Genomic DNA, 26,698 nt, shown 5'->3' with positions numbered 1-26,698 from the left:
TAAAAGCGATCAACTGTATTTGATACTTTCAAGAGAAGGCGCAATTAAACTCGAATTTACACTGTCTAATATACTCACGATCATCACATCTCGGATGAATCATCTAAAAAGTGTACAAACGAATTTTTTTCCTTTTTTTGGTTAAGATGCAATTTATATGACGTTAATAGCAATCTTGATTTTTAGAAATTTTATATATATAAAAATATAAAATACAAATATCAGCGAATTAAAAATGCATTAGAGAATGCAATAATAAATACGAACTCAGGTATTATTTAAGCACAGATTAGATTAGATTAGATTAGACTAACTATTTCTAAATTTTTCTGTACTTATTTGAAAATAGAAAGAATTTTTTCTTATTGGAATTTATGAAAATCTTAGTAATCAGACAATATGATATTGAAAGAATTTTGAGTTTCTCTGATTAATATTTACCACAGTAAAAATATTAATATCTACCACAATAAGATATATTCGATTAATTTTACTATGTACATAATAAAATTTACTATGTAGGTACATATTAATATTTTTTATTGTGATAAATATTATCATAGCAACTCTTCTAAAATTCTTACTATGATTTTCAGGGTAAATTCTAAAGGAAAATTCTCTCTGTGTATAGAGAAATTTAAAAATATAAATCTTGTTGATATTTATGTCTGACTCTTACTAACTCTTTTCATATCTCTGTGTGTATGTGTGAATTTTATTTTAATTCTATAATAACAAACTTGAACTTGCCGACATCTGTTCTGTTGTTAATCATGAATCTTGACTGAAATTCTCAGCCTCCCTCGTCGACGATTGCGTCTCCGCGACGCGGACAAAATTCTGCAATTCTAATCATACAGATGCACGCCACATGGATGTATGACAACCTTTTCTTCAAGTACACTTTTGCTCTTGTTCCGAATGGAATGAAAAAGTGCAGGATGATTTTAGGAAAAGATGCAGCATATATAATTCCACGGGCACAGTGTTTCTGAAACGCATATGCGAGTTTGCTCGCGAAAATAATAAAAAAAGCCTGCTCCTCCCTTTTCGCTTGAAGCTTGGAAAAAAACGCGCCGAGTGTTCTTTGTTCTTGAAAATAATGAGATGTGTGATCCGTGTTGTCGGGCTGGCGAAGTAAACAGTTGGTGAGAAATGCGACGACCAGAAAAGCAAAGGAATGAAAAGTGGTGGAATTTCTGGAACACCGAAGCTTTCTTAACAGGAAGATGTGCGAGGGAGCTTTATCTAAATCTTATCGTCCGTACATTTGTCGTTTAAACACGAATCGATTGTCAGACTTTCCAGCAATTCTCGCTCGCATTCTTCTTTTACGCCAAATTACAGCGACATATTGCTATAGTCGAGGGATCGATTAATCGCTTCTATATAAATTCGTAAGACATTTAAAGGGACGATACAGAGTTCCCATGAGACGTCTACAGATATCTCCTATATATACAGGGAAATCTGGAAAATCGGGCATTTTCAGGGAATTTTATAAATCTGAAATTGTCAGGGAAAAGAGTCAAGAAATTTTACTATTTATCTAAATTTTTTCACATTATTCTACATTTGCCTCGAAAATTTGAATCTTTTTATTAAATAAATATAAACTTTTCCTTGACTCCCAGCTAATTTTCTGTGTTGTTAAAAATATATTCATCTATAGCGTGTTTGTTATATATTTTCATCGTCGTATTATTTTATTTCAATGTGTTTGATAGAAACGAAATTAAAAAAATTGATATAATATAAATAAAAACAGGTGATTATTTAAATAGTCTATAGTGACATGTTTGTTTCGATTATCGTACATAATGCGCAGATTGTATAATTGATTAAAATTTTTTATTTTAACTTCCGAACCTTTTCATTGTTGACAAAAATATCTTATAAGGATTTCATGATTTAACATTTAATTGATTTATCATATAGATATATGCAAATTATATATTTGGAAAAAATAATACTAAAAAGTAAGGGAAAAAATTAATTTCTGGTCTTGGAAAATCTGAAAAAGTCAGGGAATCTTTTTCATTGTGTCTGCTGGACACCCTAATATAATATATTCCGGATGCGATTACTTCCTGTTTCTTGATTTATGTAGATGACTCGCGCGAAATATTTACGTTAACGCGAACCAGTCGATGTCAAGGGTTAATTAATTGCTAATTTTGCCGCAGTATTTTCGACTTAATTATCTCAATATGATCAATCGTAACTGTTCGCAGATATTGGCTTTGGAAAAAAAAATTCAGCGAACGACCTCATTATATACGGAAACGCGCGCCAATAGAAGTTAATTGCTATTTAATTGCATTGCACAAACCTTTTCCCATCATTTCCGGTTTTTGCCGATAAAACGAGAATCGCGGCTAATTAGACCGTAACTTTGATTTAGAGAAATCGATTGATTTATACACGCATAAAACCTACGCGCGTGTCTGGAAATTAATATAAAACCAAAAATCTCTACAGCATTATCGTTTTAGTTTTGACGTAAAAAAAATAATAATTTGATTCAATCAGAACGTTGCATATATAGCAATATTTGCTGTACCGTGACAATGGATTTCTTCATTAGGATAATGGTGGAAGTTTCTACCGGGATTATCGAAGCTAGAAAGTTCTGAATAAAGCGAAGAAGGGTGTTTTGAATCTGCGCTTCAATTACTTCATAACTAACCATCTTCGTGAATAAATTCTGCACAAAAATATAGTTCGTATAACTACCTGATAAATCTAATTGTAATTTTATTCAACAGTGATAATATAAAAAATTGTAATATGACTGTCAAATTGCAATTTTATCAAGAAATCAGGGAAAATTAAAAAGCGCAAAACAAAACGTATAAACAAAAGACTGTATTAATAAACTTCGTTTCTTTCTAAAATATCCGGAGAAAATCCAGAATTTAATCAATAATTATATTAATGTGGAAACCATTAAAAAACCACGACCTAAACTTGACGACAACGATAGCGGTATTAACGTAACCATGGAGGTCAATGACTGCGGAAAATCGATCGAAACCCTTACCTGGACGACAGTGAGTCTGGCGTGAGTTGCACGATTGCACTGGTTTGCCGGTTTGTCGATAGAATATTCACTTTACATATGTCACTCCATACATAGACACTCTATAAGGACATGCTTTTAATTTCTTCTGATCGGTCTCTAAAAAGACACGCAGGTCTCTTATTAATTTGTTGTTATTATAATTCAATAATATATATGTATACGGTAAAAATATAGCATTGTTTAAAATATATTTGACATATATAATACATGTCCTATGAAGAGTCGAATTACAAATAAAAATAGGTCATTGAATTTAGTCGTAAATCTAAACGATTGTTTATTGCTCTGGAAACTACGACAAGTTCTCTGCGAGAACCAAGAGTCGTTTTCTCGCAAAGGAGGACAAATTTTCAAGAGTGGGATCGTTTTTCATGCTGAATCGCAGTAGTGTCCTAGTTTCTTGAAATTCGGTCCAGGAAGACCATACATCTTCGTCGACCATAACATGTTTCCGGCATATTTCTATTCCCGAATCGAAAATTAATATTATGCAACTCGGAGAAAAATTAACTACGTAATGCGATTTTGCAACACGTATACAATTACGTTACATGCTTTTATGTAACAAAATATAATATTGCATTTGTGACATACTGAAAACATATCTGTACAATTTATTGCGTTTGTCAACATGTTTATTCTCATGTCGTGTTTAAATAACAGAATGAATACGAGAGATGCAAATATTTTAATGATTTTAAAATTTATTCTCATTTCGACCAAATAATCTAAAGTATTTGGAGAACTGTTAAAAAATTTTAAATTTTTACAGAGATTTATGATTATTATTGTTTCGTTGCATAGTTATGATGACCTCAATGAAAACATACTTTTCTTTCATCATCGGACATTGCACTGTTGACGTCACTAACGTCCTTTTCTGCGCCAAAAATAAATTATAGATTTTTCAATCTCCCATGAAACATCTCTACACTGTGTCCTGCTTATCATAGCGAAATCCATCACACGCTTCTTTTATTTATAGATCAGTGTCGGCAGACTACAAGAATCTAAATAGCCATAAATTTTCTCCAACAATTTTGGACATGTTGACAAAAATTGTGCGAATCTTTAAAGCTAAATTATTCAAATAATGAATAAATTTATTTGATGCTTAGTAGAATGTGACACATCAAACAGTGACTCCCGTAAAATATATTTTTATTTTTCTTATTTGTACACAAAGAGAATTTTCTCTTAGAATTTACTCTGAAAAATTATGGTAATTATGGGACAATATGGTATTGGAAGAATTTTATAAGAGTTTCTCTGATTAATATTTATCACAATAAAAAATATTAACATGTACATAGTAAAATTAATCAAACATATTTTATATTTAATGGGTAGATATTAATAATATTTTTATTTGAGTTTCTCTGATTAATATTTACCGCAATAAAAAATATTAATATCTATCACAATACAATATAAAAATATATGTTCGATTAATTTTACTATATACATAGTAAAATTTACTATGTACATATTAATTATATTTTTTGTTGTGATAAATATTGATCGGAGTAACTCCTTTAAAAATTTCCGCTATTATTGATTTATCCAACATTGAATACATGCTGCTCCCTAACGAATTCAATCTATTCTTTTTGTGTGCCCTATTACTGTCTATCGCTAACTAGAGTCGTCCTCAAAATCCTCTCCATGATTCATGGAACTTGATTGACATTGCCTCCGCTCTGATTTGACATTCTGCAAACGAGATATGCTTTTGGAGAAACGTGGTAATTTCAATTAGACGAATATTTGGCAGAATTTAGTCATTTTACTAAATTAATTAAATTCACTGCGTTTAATCAAAATTAATTTCTTTAGATAATGATACTTTAAAGGCTTTTTAGAATTTATCTCATATTTTTTATTTCTGACATAATTAAAATTATGTGCAATATATAAATTTATCTCTAATTGAAATGAAAAAAATTGTTATAGAGAGTAAAATATTTTACATTAATTTTTATATTTTTATTTCCTTATATACCTGTATATGCTGAGAGAATTTTCTATTAGAAAATTTTCTATTAGAATTCACTCTGAAAATTGTGGAATCGTAGGACAGTATGGTATTGAAAGAATTTTATAAGAGTTTTTCTAATTAATATGTTTACTGTAATAAAAAATATTAATATATATTACAATATGGTATATTAGTAAAATTTACTATATATACATTATTAATATCTTTTATCGTATAAAATATATTAATGATTTTCAGGGTAAATGGTAAGAGAAAATTCTTTCCGTGTATTCTTATTAATCAAAACTTTTTGAATTAGAATCAAATTAAAAACTTTAGTTGCTTTTCGAAGAATTTCATCAATATCGAAATTTTAGGAGCATTTAAATTATCAACTTTTTTTATATAGAAATGATAAAGTACCATCATTATACATTATTGCGCAGAAATTTGCAGTATTGCGGTCGCATCGGAACATTAACATCTTCTCGAGAAAGAGCGTAATAAGAAAATGAAGAGAAAGGAATACTTTCACGCATCACCGAATAAGATGCACTTAGTGATTCGCGACAAATGCGATTTCTAGAGCGCGTGAGCGGTCCATCAGAGAGTGTCACGATCTCGTTATACACAAAATCGAACATGTTATATCTCTTAGAGCATCAAACGTGTCGCAAACATTAATTTAGATCATTTCGTGCGTCATTACTCTTTCCGCCAAAACTTGCCGGACAAAAATTTCCTGAGGGTAGGAAGAGGGAAAGAGATAAATTGCGCGGAGGAATATATTTTCTCCGATTCACCCCCGATGTGAAAAATCTTGTTGCGAGCCGCAACCATACACGATTGCATCGCGCGTGCGTACGCGAGCGTAGAAAAGCGCATAGAATCACCGGATGTAGATCGATTCAGCTCGCTACGGCCGACAATCTAAAACATACAGCCACCAAGCAGAGCTCTGACCCATTTCCTTGGCTTGCATTATCCGGCAAATAAATTTTCGCCGTCCGTCCTCGTTGTTTTCCGTTGCGACCTGGCAACCCTTCCGGCACCCTGACCTATGACCCACATTTGACGCGTCCTCATTTCTATCCGTTCTCTCGCCCGGTTCTCCCCACTCGTGAGGAAGGACGCAACACACTATCAGCTGTTCCGATGGAGAACGCACGTTCGAAGCTGCTTTTTTTTATACATTATGAATCGTCGAGTAGAAAAGGGGTTGCTTTCCCTTATTAGAACTCGTTTCTCGCGAGACTCGTGACCATTTTTAATTTAAATACGAGCTGATATATCATGTACGCGAGAGTTACACAAATCGCTGAAGCAGCTCTTTAGAATTCTCATATTGCGAATTTTACTGCGGAGATTTTACCGCTGCCAAGAAATTCAACTCGATTGCGGCAATGCGCTGTTTTTTTTTTTTTTTAAACATCGAGTCTACAAAATGCAGAGTGAAAGATTGACATTTGCTATGCATGTAACAGGGTCGATTGCAGCCAGTTTCTCTTAATTAAATGTCAGTTGTTTCACGAACACGAATATTCACCGAAAGCGAGACTTTATAATCAGACGGAATATTTCTGTTCCCCAGGTATGATCAACTTGGTTGACGGTGCACCGGCTTTCGCGGACCCTCTGAAAGAATGGAAGATCATAGTGACGCATTATGGAGGACTGGCGGGTCTAGCTCTGATTGGACTCCTCCTGGCAGCTATTCTCCCCTGCGCGGGTCTCTTCTTCTGTTGCTGCAGATGCGCGGGTCATTGCGGTGCTCGAAGTCAACCCTTCGACAAAAAGCACGATCATTGCAGGAAAATTATGCTCAGCATCGTGCTAATAGGAGTCGCCACTATTATACTGTAAGATTTTTTTTACATGACTCGCCAAACTTTTAAGACATCATTCCACAAACGTTTGTTCTATACTGAAAAAAATTCTTTGAAAATTACTTGTTCAAAACTGAAAAAATTACTTAATTATCACTATAATTGTTTTCCAAATGTTTTGAAGTGAAAATGCATATTAATGTAAAAATATATGTAAAAAATATAGGTAAAATCACTATTTTTATGCAAAAATTACATGTTATTTTAAATTTAGTATTATTACTTTATTAGAACTTTATTTTTATAAGTTTATCATTTATCAATTTTATTTATAACATTATTTTATATAGCATTTGCACATTACTAGCATTTTCTATATGTGTAATTCCGTGTTCAGTGGAATATTCTTGAAAATGTATAAGAATATATTTCATATGAATTTACATATAATCTATAATCTTCCATATGAGTAATATTGCATTGATTATTCTGGGTTTAAAAAAACCCAGCATAATCATGTAATTTTACAAATATTTTTTCAGTGTAATACATTCAATTTCGAGTGTTGTCTTAAACATTTTACGTTATATGGAAACATTAAAAAGTAAACAAAAGTAATGCCATATATTCGAATAGCAATATAAAGGAATTTGGAAATTTCCAAAACACGCTTGCTTCCTCTTATTATTGCAAATATTAATGAATATATCGACGCATCGTATGTTGCATAGTTTTACAATTATTTTTTCTCTCTGTCTTCTGGAAATTAATCGGTCCGAATAATAACAATTTAATCCGCTTTCATTAAATATGCGGTATTAATATTATACTCAGAAGTTATATTTAAAAGATAGTCTTGTATAAAATTCGACGATGCAATTTTTCAATTATTCTATAACGATTCGCTGTTTTTAGCCGATGAAATTAAATGTAGACAATTACTTGAACAAATAATAATCGGATCAGATTCGGGGTGGTCTGCGCCTTCGTGACAAATGAGTACATGCAGGAGGGAACCAGAGAGCTTCCGACCAACGCCAAGACTAGTCTGAAGGACGTCAAGCTCTACTTGACTACCACAAAGCAAGAGATCGACAATTTGCTTAAAACCAATCCCGAGGAATTAGAAGTTACGCTCAACAATATTCTACAGGCCAGCGGCAAAATCGTTACCGAGCAACTAGCGGAATACTCACACGCCGTTTCCCTCACTAATCTGAACGATATAGTCGCGGGCTTAGAGTCGATCAGAGAGGATTTGAGACTGATGAATAAAATAACACAGGAATTGCGAACAAACGCCAGTCAGTTAGACATCGGTACGTAGCTCGACTAATTATTCATCTTAACATTTATTGAATAAAATTAGAAAATTGTTTGATACCCTTGATATGTATTTCTTTTTTTTTTTTCAATTTATATCAAGTGATTTAAATCGCAAACAAAAATTAAGCTGCTTTCTATACATATTTTTTAGGTAAATTTATGAAATCTAGTTATACCTTATTCAAGAAATAATTTGTTCTCATATAATGGATTGTTTTAACGTGAAACGAGAACCTTTAAAAACAAAATGTTAATTTGTAATAATCTCTTACAGTTGTTCGTGGCGTCAAGAAAAATCTTCTCCACACACTGGCTGCATGCACAACTGACAAGTGCCAGCGAGTTCTTCACGACTACAAAGTGAATCAAATGTCAGTACAAGTGGACTTTGATAAGGTAAGTAGACGCATGAGTCTCGTTTCTTATCTTGTTAGCTACCTCAGCTAATTATCTGACGAATATTTTTTCCTTCTTTACATGCAGTACATGGACCGTTATTTTCCAAAGGTATGATTTTACAGTGAAAGAAATCCTTTAACAATTTAAAATTTAATAAAAATGCTCTCGGAGAACTCCTCGATATATATACATATAGCAAAATTAATTTAAAGAAAAAAATGAAAATGCTAAACAATCTCGAGAGACGTTTGTTATCTTTGAGTACACATTATATCGAGGTCCAAGTGCATTGAAAATAGCGACTATTTAATGTATCGAAACGGTAGATTTGTACAAGACTTGCCTTGGCTTTCGTTTGCTTATAATAAGGCTTTTTGAAATAAAATACTAATGTCACCGAATTTTATCGAGCGATTAGATTTATAATAAGAATTGATCCTTACTCTCAATTTTTGATATATATTTCGACATATTGTAGACAAATGCAATTGTTTTCAGTCTTGCTTATTGCAATTTATATTGCGAAATATGTTTATCAATATCGAATATTATGGTTTTTTGCACATCGTGTGATTATTAGTATACGAGGGAGAGATACTGTATAAATTTGTTTGATTCCATGCTTGCCACAAATAGCTTCTAGCGTCTGTAAGTTGTAAGCTATAGCATGCAGTTTCTTCTTTACTTAAGTGTATATTTTATGTAAATATACTCTTATTTGCATTATTATTTAATTTTGCAAAGTAGTCTATGAATATAAATATATTTGCCAAAATCCTACATATTATATGAGCCTGTTAATAAAACTTGTTTCATAGCACGCGTTATTTGCATTTACATATTTATCAAGTACAAGAGAACGAAAATTCTTCAATAATCTTATATCTTTAAGATGATTAAAAACAATGCTTAGAAGAACAGTTTATAATTAAACAAAAATGTAGCTGTTTAAAATATGTTAATGTACCATTTTTTAAATTTTTACTCCGACTGGAATAATTTTATATTTAAATTTATTTTATGAGTTGAGATCCATTTGATTCGCTAATACTCTTTGTAGATTACTCTTCTAGTTTTAAGATCTTACTATATGCACACAAATATATTTTCTTTATTTATATTTTTATATTAAATAAAATTAGATCTGACGATAGTTAATGAATATAAATAGCATGTGTCTTTTTTTAGTTTTTATTGAAATCGCACTTAGCATTCAAATAATTTCAATCTATTTTATGTGATGTATTTTTCATTGACAATTATTCCATACCAATTTTTATTTTATTGAAAAAAGCATGTTACGTTATATATAATTTATGGTACTTTCCAGCTGCCGGACGTTACATTCGCGTTACATAACATCACCGTGCTGATGGAGAGTAATATAGTGTCGGAAGTGAGCCAAGGCAGGGATTCGTTTCTAAAGATCCAGAAGGACATTCAGCAAGCCGTTAATCAAACGATTCCCGTGGTCAGCGCGAGTATTCGACGAGCCTGTAATTTTCTGGCAGGCATCGCCAATAACATGACTGCCATCATCGACAGAATAAATGTCGATATAGATAGAGTTTATATTCGACATTTAGAAATTGCCCGGAACAATATAGATCAGTATTCTCCCTATAGGTTCGTGATAAATGTATATCTCGTGAAAAATTATATCTAAGTGGATAATGCTCGACACGATTGTCCGAAATGCGCATTTTTATTTTTAGATACTATCTCGGTCTTGGTATATCCGGTATTCTTCTGACTGTTCTAATGTGCTTGACGTGTGGTCTTCTCTGTGGTATTTGCGGAAAGCGTCCGGACGGATACGGAGATGATTGTTGTAATAAGGGATCAGGCGCACGATTTCTCATGATGTAGGTTGCAAAAACGTCGCGTTTAAATCTAGAATAAAGTTGATTTATTATAGAATAAAATTATCATTCTCTTGTTTGATCTTGAATTGCAGGGCTGTGTGGATCATCTTTCTTTTAACGAGCATCCTGATGGTCATAACTGTCGTGCATATGATAACCGGCGTTATGGCTCAACGTGGCATCTGCGAACCTTTGAAGAATCCGAAAGACAATAGAATGTTCGAGCTGGTCGACGAGCTTGTGCAAATCAAGAGGATACTGTATCCAAAATATCCTAATGCGAATATTAACATGAGTTATATTGTTACGTAAGTACGTGTATATTTTTTGTATTTAAAAACCGCTTATTTGGTATTTGAAAACATAACATTTCATTTATGGTAAATAATCTTTTATATATAATTTTATATAACAAATGGATCAAAACTATATATTGTTAATTATAATAAATGTCACGTAAAATGATATTATATCGAAAAAAATTATCAACGCTCGATCTTTCCCTTTCTTATAGCAAATGTCATGAAAACGAGACGCTCTACAATGTGCTGAATCTGAAAAATGTGTTTGACGTTGAAAGCCTGCGCGATTATGCTGGACGTTACGACATCAATGACACCATACAACAGTTGCGCCGCAAGATCAGCCTTTCCCCCGGTGTGGTGATTCTGAAGGACAGCGCGAGATCCAAGTTGAACGATCTGGCGCAGAGCGGTCTCAGCGATATTAAATTCTATCAGTATGCCGAGTTGCTTGCCGACAACATCACGAATATTAACTTGGAACATCTTGCCAAACAATTGCGGGAGGTATCTGCTAAACTGCCGGAGGGCCAAGAGGAAATCAGACTCAGTCTCGAGAAAAATGCGCACGACTTGGAACATTATCACAGAGATTTGGTCATGCCGATGGCTACGCTCAGCGAGCAATTAAGCGCAAACGCGCTAATGCTTCAAGAGAACATCAAGTTTAATCATAGCTCGATGGCAGACGCTATTCACGATTTAGTGGATGAAGTTACTAAGGCACAGGTGTTCCTGAATAAAGATGGACCAGAATACGTTCAATATGTATGTATCTTATGTTTCTTCCGTTTTTAGACGTATTTCTGAAATATTTTTATATGCATATGGCTAAATGTAATATTATTAATATTATTGATAGCTCGCGACTAGATTTGGCAATGCATTCTTACATCAAGTGGACAACTTCCTCGAGCACGTAATCAAATCTGCAACTTTTAAATTGGGAAGGTGCGCTCCCGTTTCGAATGCTTACAACGCAACACTCGTAGCAGGATGCAATAAAATCCTAGATCCATTTGTGAGTATCGCGCGTTTTACGTCTTCTTAAAGCTACTTAATACTATCTACTTGAATTGTTGACGAGTTTATTGAGATATAGTTAATTGTCTATCATGTATTAGACTTTTTCAATAACTCTCATTAAATTTTTTAAGTATTCTACGAGTTTCTTAACTGACAAGTAAATTTGTCGCGTCGCGATATTGCAAAATTAAACGGACCTTGCTCAGAATTAATATTCATGCTTCTATTTGCATTTATATACGCAGAACGGCTTCTGGGCGAGCGTCGGTTGGTGCTTGATCCTATTCATACCGACGATAGTGCTCTGTGTGAAACTGAGTGCTTTGTATCAAAAGTCGGATCCATATCCAGGACCTCTTGTCGAAGCGTAAGTTTCTATTTTCCTTTTGCAAGCATAGCAATTCATGACTGCGATTTAAAAAATTATATTTTTAATTGTTCTTTATTTCTCATCAATCTATGGTGCATGATGATATTTTGAGATACTAATGTGTCCTCAGTAGATATTGTCAATCGATATCATGCATCAAACATGAATCATTTATCGAATCGTTGATTAACTATCCATAATCTTGATTACGCGAATCTAAAAAAAATAGAATATAAGAAATAATGATACATTACATTTTTAAACTCAAAAAGAAATCAAGGCTTTCCTTCTATCTTTTTTCTGCGAATTTTAACTAACCTTTCTAAGCACCCCTTCATGTAGAAATTGTTGATTCCTTCATTTCCGTCTCGTAGCCACTCTCAAGCTTCCACATACCATAGCATGTTATTCGCGCTTTGTAACATCTTTGATAGTTGGCATGTCCTCGTTTTTTTTCTTTTTTTTTTCATTTACAAAGAAACTTTTCAATCTCGTAAATTCTAAAAGAAAGTCTTCTGACTCGAAATTCTGTTCTCTCGATCTCGAAAAGTCATTCAAAATGAAAATAATTACCTTATGTGTAATAATTATCCCATTTTTAGTTGAAACTCTCTTACATAACGCATAATGAATTAACAGTTCTAATATATATACACAACCAATAGGGTTTCAATAATTTTATAAAGCTCTATTAAAATAAAGTAGCATTTTATTTATTACCTAATAATGTATAAATAAAATTATACTCGTGTTACTTTAATATTGCAAAATTATGACGATTACAGTCACGAATAATCCGCGCATAACACAAAATGATTATGGAAACAGATTACTGTCTGACAGTAGGACACTAAGATCTTTCGCGCGGTCCATCGCGGTAGCTTAGATTATGTTAGTAGCCATCTAATGTGTGGAATGGTTGTTGGAATCTAACCGCTAACACGCTTCGTTACAGTGAATATTTGTATGACGCGTACGCAGACAGGGATAACATACCCCTCGCCCAGTAAGTATACCACGACAAAGCTACAATGTGCTCTCGCATGTCCTACGTATATTCCGAGAGATACACGCATGCACATATGAAACATCATCGTCCGAATGCGGTTGTTTGACACATCATTTTCTGTGCCCCGTTGTTTTTCATTCAACTTTTTTGTTCAATTTTTGCTAAATAAGAATAATATTTTGTTACGTGAATTATATGTTTCTTCGCTTCTATCTTCTTCGTCAGAAATAAAAAAGAAGAGAAACTATTATGCATTATTTAAAATTAAAAGATAATAATTTTAACATAATCGCAAATGCGATGCGCAAATAAGTCAGAAATGTACATAAATAAGACGCTTTATATTTAAATATATATTGTTTTTATTTATATAGTATTAAATTAAATTTTTTAATCTAAATAGAAAGGCCTCTATAAGTATTAGTAATATATGGTTTTTTACTATCTTTCTCTCCGCGTTTATAACTTTAAAGAAATTAATACATATATATTTGTACAATGTAAAGTGTCTCTATTGACTTATACGTATCACTCTAATGTAACATTAAATATTGTTTATTAAAATTTTGAATATTTTATATTGTATGTAACATTGCACCCTGTATAAGAATTTAACATTCTCGTGCTGATATTCTTACGTTGTAAAATATATTGCGTATTCAATTTCTTTAAATATTTTAGAATTTATTTTCCGCTTATGTCGATTATATTTATATTATTTGGCATATTAATAATTTTTGCTTATGTAAGAGCTTCACTAACAATAAGAGAAACATGCGTATGCAAATAGATGACGGCTTTTAGATTAAACATATAGCACCAGCTATAATCATCTGGGAAGTGTTGTTTAACCATAGGACTGTATAATAATGGAGTTTGTATAGTAATTGGCTAATCTGATATAATGAATTTTTCTATTAAATCTTTAATTAACAAAGAATTAAATCAAGAGGTATCGAAATGAATCAGCGAATATAAATCTTTGATCTAATCTTATTTGATTATATTCTACGAAACTCATGATAAATATAATTGATCATCCTGCGAGAATTTATGTGCGGTTCTGGGATTAATACACACTACTCAGAAAAGTGTTTCCCAAATGACATTTCTCAATTGGTTCCAAGATCCAAGAAGTATGAAGAGATGCAATTAAGGCATTTTATTCTGTCACATTTAAGGATTTTCGAGCAAGATAGATTGGGAAACACTGATCCAAAAGGTTTTTAACACCGATACACCGCGGCTTAGTGCGTACGACACGTTGATCTCTAACTCGCATGAGTTGCTCGCTTCAGTCTGACGTCTTAAGTAAACATATCGTCTTTGATTGCAGCGTTCACGACAAGAAGCACGTCGCCCATAGCAGGCATCATCCCGCGGCATACGTCGAAAGCTATGACGGTCCAGCGGTGGGATACAGCGAGCGCGAGAGGATTCCCGACGCCCATCAGAGTACGTCGCATCACGACTCGAGATATTCCGATCTGGCACCGAAGTAAGTTTTGCTACAGGAACGTTTCCGGGTCTTCATGTGTTACCTCATATTTATTCCACCGTGGAATTCTCTGGGGAAAGCAATTTTCTTCATAATCTCGTTACCTAGTGAGACTCTATGCACATCGATGATTAAGAGACATTTGAGAATGAGACAGGGTTCATATGCAGGATTTATTTAACGTGACATCGTGGCGACGTTACGTTAGGTGAACGTAACGTCGCCCTGAAATTCTCTAGCTCTCTCTTTCTCTCTCTCTCTTTCTCTTTTTTCCTCTCATCGTTTCATCGGTCTGATTTCTTTACAGTTTCACCCTATCGTGGCGAAACCACGAACACCCTTCCAAAACAGAACCTCACAATAAAGTCTTTAGCGTATCACTAGAGTCGCAGTAAGTCTCTAATCGGAGCGATAAGCAAATAAAACAGCTTTCTGTGATACGTAATGCTTTCACCTTGTTTGAGTATATATCGAATCTCTGGCAAGAAATATCAGAATATCTCTTCGTCATTTTTTACTCGGCACGAACAGGGTTCCCACTCATCGAATGATATCGCATCGTTTCCATATGTAGCTTATATAAAGCTCGGACGATCGATGTTGTTCCACGGTTTTGATGGCGATAGAAGGACAAATTTCATCCGATGATGGAGTATGTGATATTCGTGCTTCTATCCATAGACCGCAAAAAAAAAACAATGTCGATTGTTCCGACTCGATTTTAAATAATGGTGATGATTGCTGAGGTTTAACTGTTGAAGTGTAATATCATGTGTCGACGCATTTTATGATGCTACCCCGATGGTCACGATTTTTCTCCCGGTTATTTCCAGGTGAGTGGGAACTCTGCGGGGGGTCGACCTCTCGCGTCTCTCACGTAAACGCCTCTGCACGTAAGTCGCAAAGACTATTGTTACAAATGTTTCATATCCTTTCTTCTGTGCATTTATTCGATCTGTTTATTTTCTGTTCCCTTTTTTAATTGGTCACGAATAGCTTTGCAAGAAAACTAGGCTTTTCGCAAGAAATATATACGTATAACAAGTAAGAAACACATCTGTGAAATAGGGTACAAATGATCGTTCAGTTTTTTCTCCATTATGGAGATGCTTATGTGGAATATATTAGTGTCTTTAATAAGAGAAGCCTTATATATATCCTTATATATAGCCTTATAATGTCGATGTAAACTACTCGTGTCGAGTAATATCTATCTTGTAACGTTGATTTTTAGCTTAAAGGTACTTCAACTTTTCTTCGCGGAGAAGCATGTCTATTCTCTCCAACATGTGTCGTGATTATATTTTGCAATTGTAATCGAGACAGTCAAGTTACGTATACGATCTTACTTTCATTTCGCTTGTTGGGCGGCTGCTATATCATATGTTAGTTCGCAAATGGCATTTTACTGTGGCAAGGACACGATAGATGCGTCAGATGTTTAGCCCTTTCACTGCCAAAACTGTTCCACTTCTACGTGGAATTTTTTTCATGATCATTCTACGTCAGAAAGGGCTAAACGAATGAATACAACTCATTAGAAAGCAAATGCTATTACGACTTGATTTATAATTAAAATCGAACGTTGAATACGGCCGAGCATAATTATCGAATTCACGAATATTGTTATTACAGAAATTGGGACTTTCCTAACGGTGGTCCACCAAGATATCAACCAGCAACTGCCGGGGCTCCGCCTCCCCTAAGCACTGAATATGAACGACCGCCGCCCTATTACTATCCTGGACCAGGGCAAGTATCTCTAAGTTTAGAAATTTTATCCGTGGGATAGAGTAATATTTAATTGATATTTACTCCTTTTGTGATGGATAGGATCTCCGAACGCATCTCTTAAGGAAATATATTCTCGTTCTGTGTTTCAGGGATAGAAATTAGGAAACAAGTACCGTGGCATGCACGAAAACTGCACTGAACAGTGTGGCGACGCACAGCCTCACGCGCAGCTACAAACGGACACTCAAGAAGAAAGAGAAGTCAGGATATAAAAGAGACTACGTATAATAATATACCTTGCTCTCGTTTGTTCCCGAGCGTGCCACGGATTGTGCGAACACCAAAAGTTTAAAGACCAAGTTTAATACAGACTGAAATAGGCCAATGATCCTTTCGCGACGTCTTTCTTTTTTCCTTCTACGGAGCGTAAATGTGATGCGACACGCGAATTCCTCTTTTTGTAATATTTCTGTAAGAATTATAATACTCGTATGTGTTTTGATATACCGCGGAAGGAACATCGTTCTAGATTAATGTGATTTGATGTCGAGAATGTCGAATCTTTTCGTTTATTTTTTTTCAACGTAGAGATAAACAACGTTGGATATTCAATCTGATACACTTGACATTCGTTTCCTCAAGCAGTATAAATATAAAATACTTGTATTTCTCTTTGCATTTTTTCTTGTCAGTTAAAATAATCACAGCGTATGGATAGAATAAAAAAACCAACCGAAAAGAAATCAAAAGCGAACAAACTGCTGAGAAAAAAAATCCTTTTATTTAACAATATACAAAGACTGTGTGCGCGAGAAGCTGCGCATATCTAATTCGATCGAATTATATATAGCACAAATTGTACGCTGCCAATCCAATGTATCGTTTTCCGTAAAAGGTATCCATTATATATATATATATATTAATACCGGATCCTGTCGATTCACCTCTTTGAGCACTGAGCAATGCCATATAAAAATGCCAAACGACGTGTGTTATTTACACACATTCAAAGATACGCATTAAGTGTGCGCTATGAGGTTTATCACTTTGGATCTCGCTCGTTTAGCTGAGGGCAAAAAAAATACGTTAGAAATTGAGTCTTATATTCCGCCGATGTGTCCTCACTTATATGGCGGAAAGAAAATTTCCAAGAGTGGTCGTGTATATGTATGTATATGTATATATAGCCACTCTATTATAAATACTCTGTGTACATGGATTTTTTTAAGTAGCTCTTTTCTTACTATTATCTTACTGTGTAACTTGTCGATATAAGCGATGAGGCGATTTTTATGCCGCGTAGATCGCTTAATTTTGTTTCTACGCGTCGTAGGAATCCTTCGATCTGTGTATTATTGCAGCATCCGTCGTCCATTCGGGTACAGTAATTAATCGAGCACGTAGTTTCTCTCGTTCATGCATAATTTATATACATATATAACAAATTTAAGGATTTACGTAGTACATTTACTGTTACGAACTATTATTTTTATATTCAAGAATTGATTTAATTATATACAGTTTTTGCTTTTGGAAAACTGATAATATACATTTATATATACATATATCAACATAAATTCTTAGCTAATGGCATTATCACTTAAATCCATCAAATTTATATTAGAACTTACTCGAACTTTGTTAGAAACTAGAAAACCCAGTTATCCTTTATTAAAAAAAAAGACAATGTAAATCATTGACGTTTGTCAACGTGTGTATCACTTTCGAAGAATTCGCTCATTTACAAAAGATTCGTCGTTTAATGTAAACTTACATTTGATATTGTTGTAAAAGAAAAACTAATTAAGGTTTCACGTGAAATTATTGCTGTAACTCGAAGACAAGGGACATGATGAAGGATGTTGTGAAACGATGAATAGGGGAAGCGCTCCGGATATTGCTCTCGCACAGATAGAGATTGATACCGGCATAATTTCGTTAAATTAATATTTTCATATCATATGCGCATGGTCCTTATGCGCGAATAAATAAATATTAAACAATTTGATATAAAGTCTTTTCTCTCGCGTGTATTTTTAAAGTGTTCGAAAATTAAAGTCGAAATTATACCGATTGCAATCCTCGATACAAAGTTCTCGGAATTGATTTGGGAAGTATGAAAGCAAAACTCGTATTCTATCTCGTCTCTCTATTAGAAAACATGTTTCTTTTGAAATGTTTAATGAAAATTGTTCCAAGTTTTGATTCTAATTTGAATTTTCTTCACGCACTATGAGTTTCGCTTTCATATTTTTCATATACAAGATATTGCATACCGTGCTTGAGCGTCAAGTATTGGAATTGGCAGAAAGTTAGTCGCTATTTTTCTTCGTATATCGTAGTTAAAACGCGATATAAATGAGAAAAGCACGAAATCGTTAGAATATTTATGAGAAAGAGCGCACGAATAAAACTTGTATGAAAATGTGTATGTGTGCATGTATGTATATGTATGTGTGTGTATGAAAGAAAAAGAGAAAATGAGAGAGAGAGAGAATTATCGCAATTTATAACAAAGTAAAATTTTACAAAAATTTCTGCCGTATTATTACCGTATCTATACTAGTAACATAGTCCTGCTAAATCTTACGTCTTAATCTATCGATATTCGACACAATGTATGTATGCATTACGCGAAAGGAATAATGATGTTTAAATTAATGGTACGTAATAATCGAATATAGTGTGTGGATTCTCTTAATGAAGCTCTTACACCGATGCCTCAAGCGTGTAGAAAAGCGATAAAAGGCGTTTCGGAGAACGAGTGCTGCCATTAGCATGATATATTATCCAACAGATAAAAATCCGTAGCATAGTGCACCTGAAATTCCGCCGAAAAGAAAAAAAAATACGAAAACGCTGAAATTTCTCGATGCTATTTTTATAACGTAATGACGATGTAGTGATGACTTTATCGGGCACTCTTTCTCCATAAACACAAGTATAAATGCGGTGTAGAGAGCTGTTGATCGAAAAGAGATAGTTCTTTTCCTCACCTTTTTGAAAGAGATGAGCAGAATCGGACTGAAGAAAGAGAGGACATTTTGAAGTCTTGGATGTATATATAATAATATATTTCTTTATCATACTATTCTACAGTTATCAATACAAGATCATACAATTTGTAAGATTTTTTGCTTTGTAATGATTTTCTCTGAAATTCTTCGAGAAGTTGGTAATTATATTGTTTTTGATATAGCATTCCGAAAAATAACTCGATAGATGTTCTTTTCTTCTTCAGTTCGATTTAAAAAATAAATTTCTTTATGTCATGACATTGTTACATTAATGGTTAAATGTTAGAATATTTACTCCTGTCTGCTCAATTTTCCAGGATGCTAGTGTTTGAAACAGCTAGTATTCTCTTCTTCCTTCTGTTGCCTCTTGCTCCTTCTTTTCATATTAAATCTACCGCCATTCCACCAAAAATATTTTTGATAAACTGCGATCTATATAAACGAACAAGTACAGGTATTAAGATACTCGCAGTTATTCAAAAATAATTTGCATACGAAAATTGGTGGAATAGAGAAGTGTACGAAAAACTATTGCCATGATAACTATGATGTTTTTACAACTCACCGATTGTGTTTGTTAAAATTATTATTATTAATATTATTATATTATTGATATTATATTAAAAACATGAATGTACTACACAAGTTTAAATATATCTATTTTATATTAAATCGATAATGAGGTGTTATTTTTTATCAATATTACAAATTTATGATTTTATTTTATTCATTTATAAAATGTATATCTATTCAAAATGCACATATATTACATTATTGCAATATTACATTGTTGTTTATAAATAAGAAATTATAACTCCTCATTTCAACAAACGTATCAACTCTATATTTTCTCTATACATGCGTTATACATTTTTGTAATATTATTTTATAACAAGATTATTGCATTGTTTTTGGACGAAATCGATAATGATATGATATTCAATGATGTTAACAATTTACTCTGTTGTCCTTTCCCCATTTGCGCATAACGCGTATTATCTGTTCCACTTGAGAATTGGATGTATTTTTAAGAAGTTGTATCACATCCGACAACAGTTCTCTGTACAACAAAAAATTTATAAAAATTAAGGATTACTTCCTACGATCTTTTACGAATGTAATGTACATGAATCATGCATACTTAGGTAATTTTTCCGCAACGATATATTGAAAAGTACCACAGCATGCACCACGCTTTCCTTCCCAATGTTCAGGATTCGGATCCATGCGCTCCAACATATCAAAAGCCTTAGCAGCGTACCAGAATTCACCTACTTTATAACACGCATTGGCAATCAACTGAAGCAGATTGAAGGATTCCGTCGACGTGTCCATCTTCAGATACAGTTCCCAGGCTAGTTGAGCCTTTTTATTCATTATATCTGAATACAAAAACAAGTAAGTGTCATATTATTATTACATGTACAATTTGCAAGAAAAAACTTTAATAAAAATTATACACTATATACTTACAACAGTACGATAGAAGGCTGATGTAAACATAATCGTTTTTATATTTTTCAGTATGTATTGACAGGAAAGCTTCCTCTGCTTCTTTGAAATAGCCCGCCCCAGTTTGTGCTTGGGCATAATTAAAGTTAAAGTTGTCCTGATTGGAGAAGTACGTCTTTATAGAGTTCAGATATAATCTAACTTTTTCAAATTGCCGATAAAGGAAGAAGAAAGAGGCCATGCATTGTCTACCGGGTATAGTGTCACATTCCGATGCCGAGGAACCTACTAGTTGAAAATATTGCTGCGCTGTTTTTATGCTGTCGCGCTGAAAAAATTTTTGATAAACACACGATAAGCTTTAACGTCGTGTAATTAAGACACAAATTAAAATCTAATAATGATATAATAATACATACAGAATTGGCCTCCTGTCCCATAACAGCATTAACTATACCCTTCAAAATATATTCTTGTGGAACCGCAGGTTCCAAATCTTTTATCAAATCATAGGCTGCTTTGACATCGTCTTGCTTCAAATAATATATTACTAAATTAAGCCTGGCTTCCGGTATAACGTCGACCAAGTTGGGTAAAATTTGCAAAGCATTTTCACCACCTCTGAATACCTATACAAACAATGAATGAATGGACAAAACTGGAAAAGCAAAGTATATAAAAAATTTATACGTACAACTGTATTATGACGTATCAGATCATGTCCAAAGCTAAAGCTACTGGATATTTTTTCAATGAGCTGCTTCATCTCAGCTTGTGCAGCATTTCCATCATATAAACGAAAATGATTACATGCTTTCAGATTAATCGCGATTGCACTGTCTGGATATTTTTGCAAGTAGACTTGGAGCACTTCCTGAGCAACATCATAATAATCTAGTTTATAATAGCATAAAGCTACGTATACATTTAAAGCTAGATAATCCCTGAAAAGAAAATACATTCATGTAAAATTTACATAACTTAAAAATTATATTTGTTTTATTATATGGAAATTAATATTCTGATTGCTATGTATAGTGGGAGAAAATTAAATAGATTAATTAAATAAATATTAATAGACAAATATCCTCATTTATATAAGGAAAGGAGTAAGAAAGGAAGGATAGATACCTGCAATTTTCCTGCAGTTGGGTAAGGAAATATAATTCAGAATCTGTTCTGGAGTGACATCTTTTAGCTTTTTTCTTTCTACCTTACATGCATATAAAAAGATATAAAGAAAAAAAATATAATTGTAAAGAGATGTATCAAATAATATACTATCCAGATATATGATTCTGGTCAATGATAAAAAAGTTTGAGGAGAAGGTAGATAAATATTATTCCTACCTGTTATCCAACAAGATTCTTTTATATACGTCAATAGCTTCTTGATAATGAGCTTGCAAATAATGAATAGAAGCTAGACTGAGTTGATCCTCAATAACATCCTGCAACATTTGATGGTATTCCATTAATTTTGATTCATTGCCCATCTTGTGGGCTAGGTGGAACAGCAGTCTGGTCCTCAGTTTGCTGTCCGCTGCATCTTCCAAGATCTTTTGCGATTCAGGATACATGCCCAGATAAAAGTAACAGCATGCGAGATTTGTCAGGACATCCGGTGGTACGTAATCCTTTTTTCTCAAACTTTCATAGACCGTTGCTGCACGTTTGTAATCACCCAAGTGAAACGCACAATATCCCATCCATAGATCTGTCTCCAAACTGCTACCAGTGCTACTTTCAAATTCCAGTAATGTCAAGGCACCGATGTAATCTCGTTTCTCAAGGAAATCCACCAACTTAGGTGTTTCCTTACGTAACGCCGATTTACGAACACCATCGGACGAGGCTGGTTTGGCCCTCGACAAGATCTATCGCAAAGGTATATTCATATAATATATTTTTATTGATACATTTTTTATTTTAACATCGATATCTTTCTCCCATCATTGCACTCGTATTATGCGTAGCAAAGAATTATATAGAAATAAAAATATATTTACCATTTTGTGTATTTTTGCGCCTTATACGTGTTCACATATCTTTATTGATTATTTCATTTCACAAGGCGCGTTGGCAAGCGACATTGAAACATAACAAACGGTAAGCGCATTGCACCTTTGCATATATTATAAATATTTACAAGGTATTTGCAATCTTTTTCAGGATATATTAAAAGACGCGAATAATGTGATTTAAAAATCCTGTTGATCATGTTGTCAAAAGATTGGAACACGTAATTCAAAATTGATATTTGCATCCTTTCTTCCAGATGATGCCGGCTCATTCATCAGCTGTCAGCTGTCAACAGCAGGAGTGAGAGAGAGAGAGAGAGAGAGAAATTGGACATTTATACATAAAATGTAATTTATATCAGTAAAAGAGAAATAAGATAAAAAAAGACAAACAAAATAAAACGATAAATTATTTAATTAAATATATACATAATAAATTATTTAATTATATATTTCTTTTTATTTAAATTATTTAAATATATATATAAATTATATATTTCATTAAATATATATAAAATTAATTAAATTTAATTAATTATTAATTTCATTAATTATAAATATATATAATAATATTCTTTAATAAGCTTTTAGTAAAAAAAAAAAAAAAAAAAAAAAAAAAAAAACTCAAATTTCATTCATCAGCACTCAAAAACACCATTTAGCAGAGATTAGAACCCTATTTAGCCGAAATTCAAACCTTATATTATCAACGAAATATTCTCGGTAATACAGTGCTTTTGATATACTCTAATGGTAACCCGGAATCTTTCTTTGGTTCTTGTCTCCGCTAACCGCAAATGTCGAATTTTTCCCTCGTTTTTTTCGTTTAACAGCGTTTTAACTTAATTTTATCGAATATAATCAGCTAATACGTTTTATTATTCGCAGCTGCAGTAAGTATAATTAATAGTCTAAGAATATAATAGTATAATAGAAATTTGTGAAGCAATATATTTATTATTTTAGGTTATGGGTAGACATTGCTGCGTTTCAGGATGTTCCACAGGGGTAAATCTACCCTCTCACACGTTTCCCAAAGATATCACACTGATGAATAAATGGAAGAAGGCTGTTTATTCAGCGAATATTCAGGACTTAACTGACGAGCAATTGAGAAAGTGTGTTGTATGTTATAGACATTTTGCGGATAGTGATTACGAAGCAACATATAGATTACGTAGATTAAAACCTGGTGTTATACCATCGTTATATCTGCCAGATAATGGCAACAATAACAGTGGGGATGATGGTAATAAGAATAGCGAGACACCTATAAGAGAACCTGAAACAATGGATACTAATACAACTGTTCATATGGAAGAAATTGAAATAATAGAGATAATAGAGGAAGAAGAAACTACAGTAGAAGTATTGCAAAACACTATTACTCCAATAAATGAGGATCCTCCAGAGGATCCCTTAGAAAAAAATACAACGCGCAATTTGTTGGACCTGCATACTGTATTACAAGGAAAACACTTTCACAAGTTTACCCCAAAAATGTGGAAGTTGTATAAATTGTCGTGTATTTTAAGAAAGAAACAAGAAATAGTTGTAAAGAGGCAGTTATCATTTCGTGAACGTATAAGGCAAGCCAAGCAATATAGCAAGAGTCCTGCTATAGAAAAGCTGCTGTCTTCTTTAACACCTGTTGAACGAGCGTTTCTGCAAATGCAAATAAAAGCGACAAAATATGCACCCAAGGTATGTAAATGAAAAGTTATACTAAACGTACAAATATACAATATATTGTTTGAAAATTTGACAAACTAATTTAATTTTATTCATAGGATAAATATTTTACATTGGATGAGAAAATTGCAGCTTTATCCATCATGAAACAATCTAGTAAAAGTTACGAATATCTAACACAAGTTTTCAATTTGCCCAGCATACGCACATTACAATCTATACTTCAAAAAGTTAACATTCATCCGGGTCCAATCAACTTTGTAAATCAACATCTGAAGAAACAAGTAAGATTAATGAAAGAGAGAGATAAAGTGTGTTTTTTAATGTGGGATGAAATGACATTGCAACTTCACGTGGATTATGATGCTACAAAGAAACATATTCTTGGTTTTGAAGACTTTGGCAAGAAAAGGAGTGCACGATTTGCCGATCACGCGTTAGTTTTTATGGTCCGTGGCATACAAAGCGGATGGAAATTTCCACTAGCATATTACTTTTATGACGGTGCTATAAAAACTGATCAACTCATAGAATGGATCAAAAATATTGCTAAAATTATAATTGAAAGTGGATTATATTTAGTAGCTTTCATATGCAATGATGAAAAAAGGAATATTACAGCTATAAATAAACTGAAATTAGACTCAGCGAGACTAAAATCAAAGCAAGGACAATTATATTGTAAGTGCACTTTTAATCAAATTATTCTGCAGATAATTTATATAATTGCTTACATTGTAAAGATTTATTTAAAATATAACGATTTCTTAAATATTTTTGTCTTTTTACAGATGGTTACATAACAATAAATAATCAAGATATAATTCCATTGTACGATCCACCACATCTCATTAAAAGTATACGCAACAATTTATTAAATAATGATCTCGAGTTCGATTGTGTGGAAGGTGAAGAACGAAAATCTGCTTCATGGGAAATTATTGAACAAGCTTATCATATGGATTTGACTCATAGCGTATATCGATTAATGCCGAAAATTACCGCGGAGCATATAATAAAAAATAAAGTGAAGAAAAAAAAAGTTAAAAATGCTATACAAGTGTTAAGTATGACAATGGGCGGATTCATACATCATCATACCAAGTTAGAAGGTATTTATATATTTTATACAAGATATATATATTTATATATTTTATTATAAGTATATATTTATAAAATTTAACATAAATGCTGTATTGATAGAAAAGAAACATTTATATTTATTAAATACACACAGCACATCATTAATAATTGAAATATTTCTATTCTAATAATTCTGTTTGTAGGACGCGTAAATACAATGTACGGACCATTAAAAATGCCTGAGAAGAAAGGACGCGATACCGCAGAGATAATACTCTTTTTTGATCGATTATTCGATTCTGTAAACGGACACACGTTAAAGCCGGAGAAACCATTAAGGGTCGCCGTTTCGCACAACAGTCCACATTTTTCATTTTGGAAAAGAGCAATAAAGAGATTGCATAGAATGCGATTTGTCGACGTGATAGACAAGAATCAATTAAAAGATACGACTATTTTGACAAATTGGATCTCTACTGTGCAAGGATTTTGCAAGTTATGGACAATTCTGAAAAAAACATACGAATTTAAGTACTTGAAACCTCGTGTATTAAACCAGGATTCCCTTCGACATTTTTTCAAACAAATTAGATCCTTTGGCGTAAGGAACACCAATCCCACGTGCGCGGAATTTGAAAATTCTTTTAAAACATTGTTGATTAACAATTTGACGTTACCTCGTACTGTGGAAAATAATAGCGAGAATAAAGTAGATGGATCGTTATTGTTCACGTTAAAGGAATTTATCTATAAAGTAGAAAATAGAAACAATGACAGCTCGCCAAAAGATGCGCTCATGCTTGATTTGGAAACAGAAACGACGTTCTTGGATGAAACATATAATCACCGTAACATTTGCAACTCCATCGCAGCAAAAATCCTAAGTAATTCACGTATCAAGGGATGCAGCACGTGTAAGAATCTCCTCACGGACACTGCAAAATCCGAATTGGTTTCCAGTAACAATTTGTTGGTAATATTTAAGGACGCTGATAATATATTGACGCAAAGAATG

At 33.0% G+C, this 26,698-nt stretch overlaps 2 protein-coding genes across 8 annotated transcripts in view; one reads left to right on the top strand and one right to left on the bottom strand.

The window, feature by feature from the left end:
• Positions 1–20,114, top strand: part of LOC114939677 (prominin-like protein) — a 41,649-nt gene extending 21,535 nt beyond the window's left edge. The window contains exons 2-17 of one of the 7 annotated variants that reach the window (XM_085483564.1): positions 6,655–6,922; positions 7,856–8,208; positions 8,490–8,611; positions 8,699–8,722; positions 9,251–9,262; positions 9,945–10,240; positions 10,330–10,479; positions 10,572–10,787; positions 10,994–11,549; positions 11,644–11,802; positions 12,053–12,174; positions 13,133–13,183; positions 14,523–14,684; positions 14,992–15,075; positions 16,320–16,436; positions 16,568–20,114. In XM_085483564.1, coding sequence (XP_085339690.1) covers positions 6,655–6,922; positions 7,856–8,208; positions 8,490–8,611; positions 8,699–8,722; positions 9,251–9,262; positions 9,945–10,240; positions 10,330–10,479; positions 10,572–10,787; positions 10,994–11,549; positions 11,644–11,802; positions 12,053–12,174; positions 13,133–13,183; positions 14,523–14,684; positions 14,992–15,075; positions 16,320–16,436; positions 16,568–16,580 — 2,705 coding nt within the window. In that variant the 3' untranslated portion in view covers positions 16,581–20,114. Of the gene's footprint in view, positions 1–6,654; positions 6,923–7,855; positions 8,209–8,489; positions 8,612–8,698; positions 8,723–9,250; positions 9,263–9,944; positions 10,241–10,329; positions 10,480–10,571; positions 10,788–10,993; positions 11,550–11,643; positions 11,803–12,052; positions 12,175–13,132; positions 13,184–14,522; positions 14,685–14,991; positions 15,076–15,517; positions 15,578–16,319; positions 16,437–16,567 lie in introns of those variants that run through there. The other 6 variants (XM_085483565.1, XM_085483567.1, XM_029314054.2 and 3 more) reach the window with 6 other exon arrangements.
• A 142-nt stretch (positions 20,115–20,256) lies between these two features.
• Ttc26 (tetratricopeptide repeat domain 26) lies at positions 20,257–23,223 on the bottom strand. The gene is made up of 7 exons (XM_029314093.2): positions 22,897–23,223; positions 22,238–22,764; positions 21,582–21,831; positions 21,307–21,516; positions 20,909–21,215; positions 20,577–20,817; positions 20,257–20,495 (listed from the first exon to the last, which is right to left on the bottom strand). Exons 1-7 carry the CDS (start codon positions 22,897–22,899, stop codon positions 20,384–20,386), a joined length of 1,650 nt encoding a protein of 549 aa, XP_029169926.1. The 5' UTR covers positions 22,900–23,223; the 3' UTR covers positions 20,257–20,383.
• Positions 23,224–26,698: the final 3,475 nt, after the last annotated feature.

Source organism: Nylanderia fulva, unplaced genomic scaffold (genome assembly GCF_048542155.1).
Source record: "Nylanderia fulva isolate GAGA-0341 unplaced genomic scaffold, ASM4854215v1 Scaffold26, whole genome shotgun sequence".
Classification (NCBI taxonomy): Eukaryota; Metazoa; Arthropoda; class Insecta; order Hymenoptera; family Formicidae; genus Nylanderia; species Nylanderia fulva.
The sequence above is the reverse complement of the archived record's forward strand: the minus strand, read 5'-3'. Positions and strand labels throughout refer to the sequence as shown.

Bases quoted from the DNA above. Each gene is read 5' to 3' on its own strand.
- Ttc26 (XM_029314093.2), bottom strand. The intron at 21,517-21,581 runs GTACGTATAAAT...TTGTTTGTATAG, and splicing joins TGATACGTCATAATACAGTT to GTATTCAGAGGTGGTGAAAA. The intron at 20,818-20,908 runs GTAAGTATATAG...TTTTGTATTCAG, and splicing joins CAGCCTTCTATCGTACTGTT to ATATAATGAATAAAAAGGCT.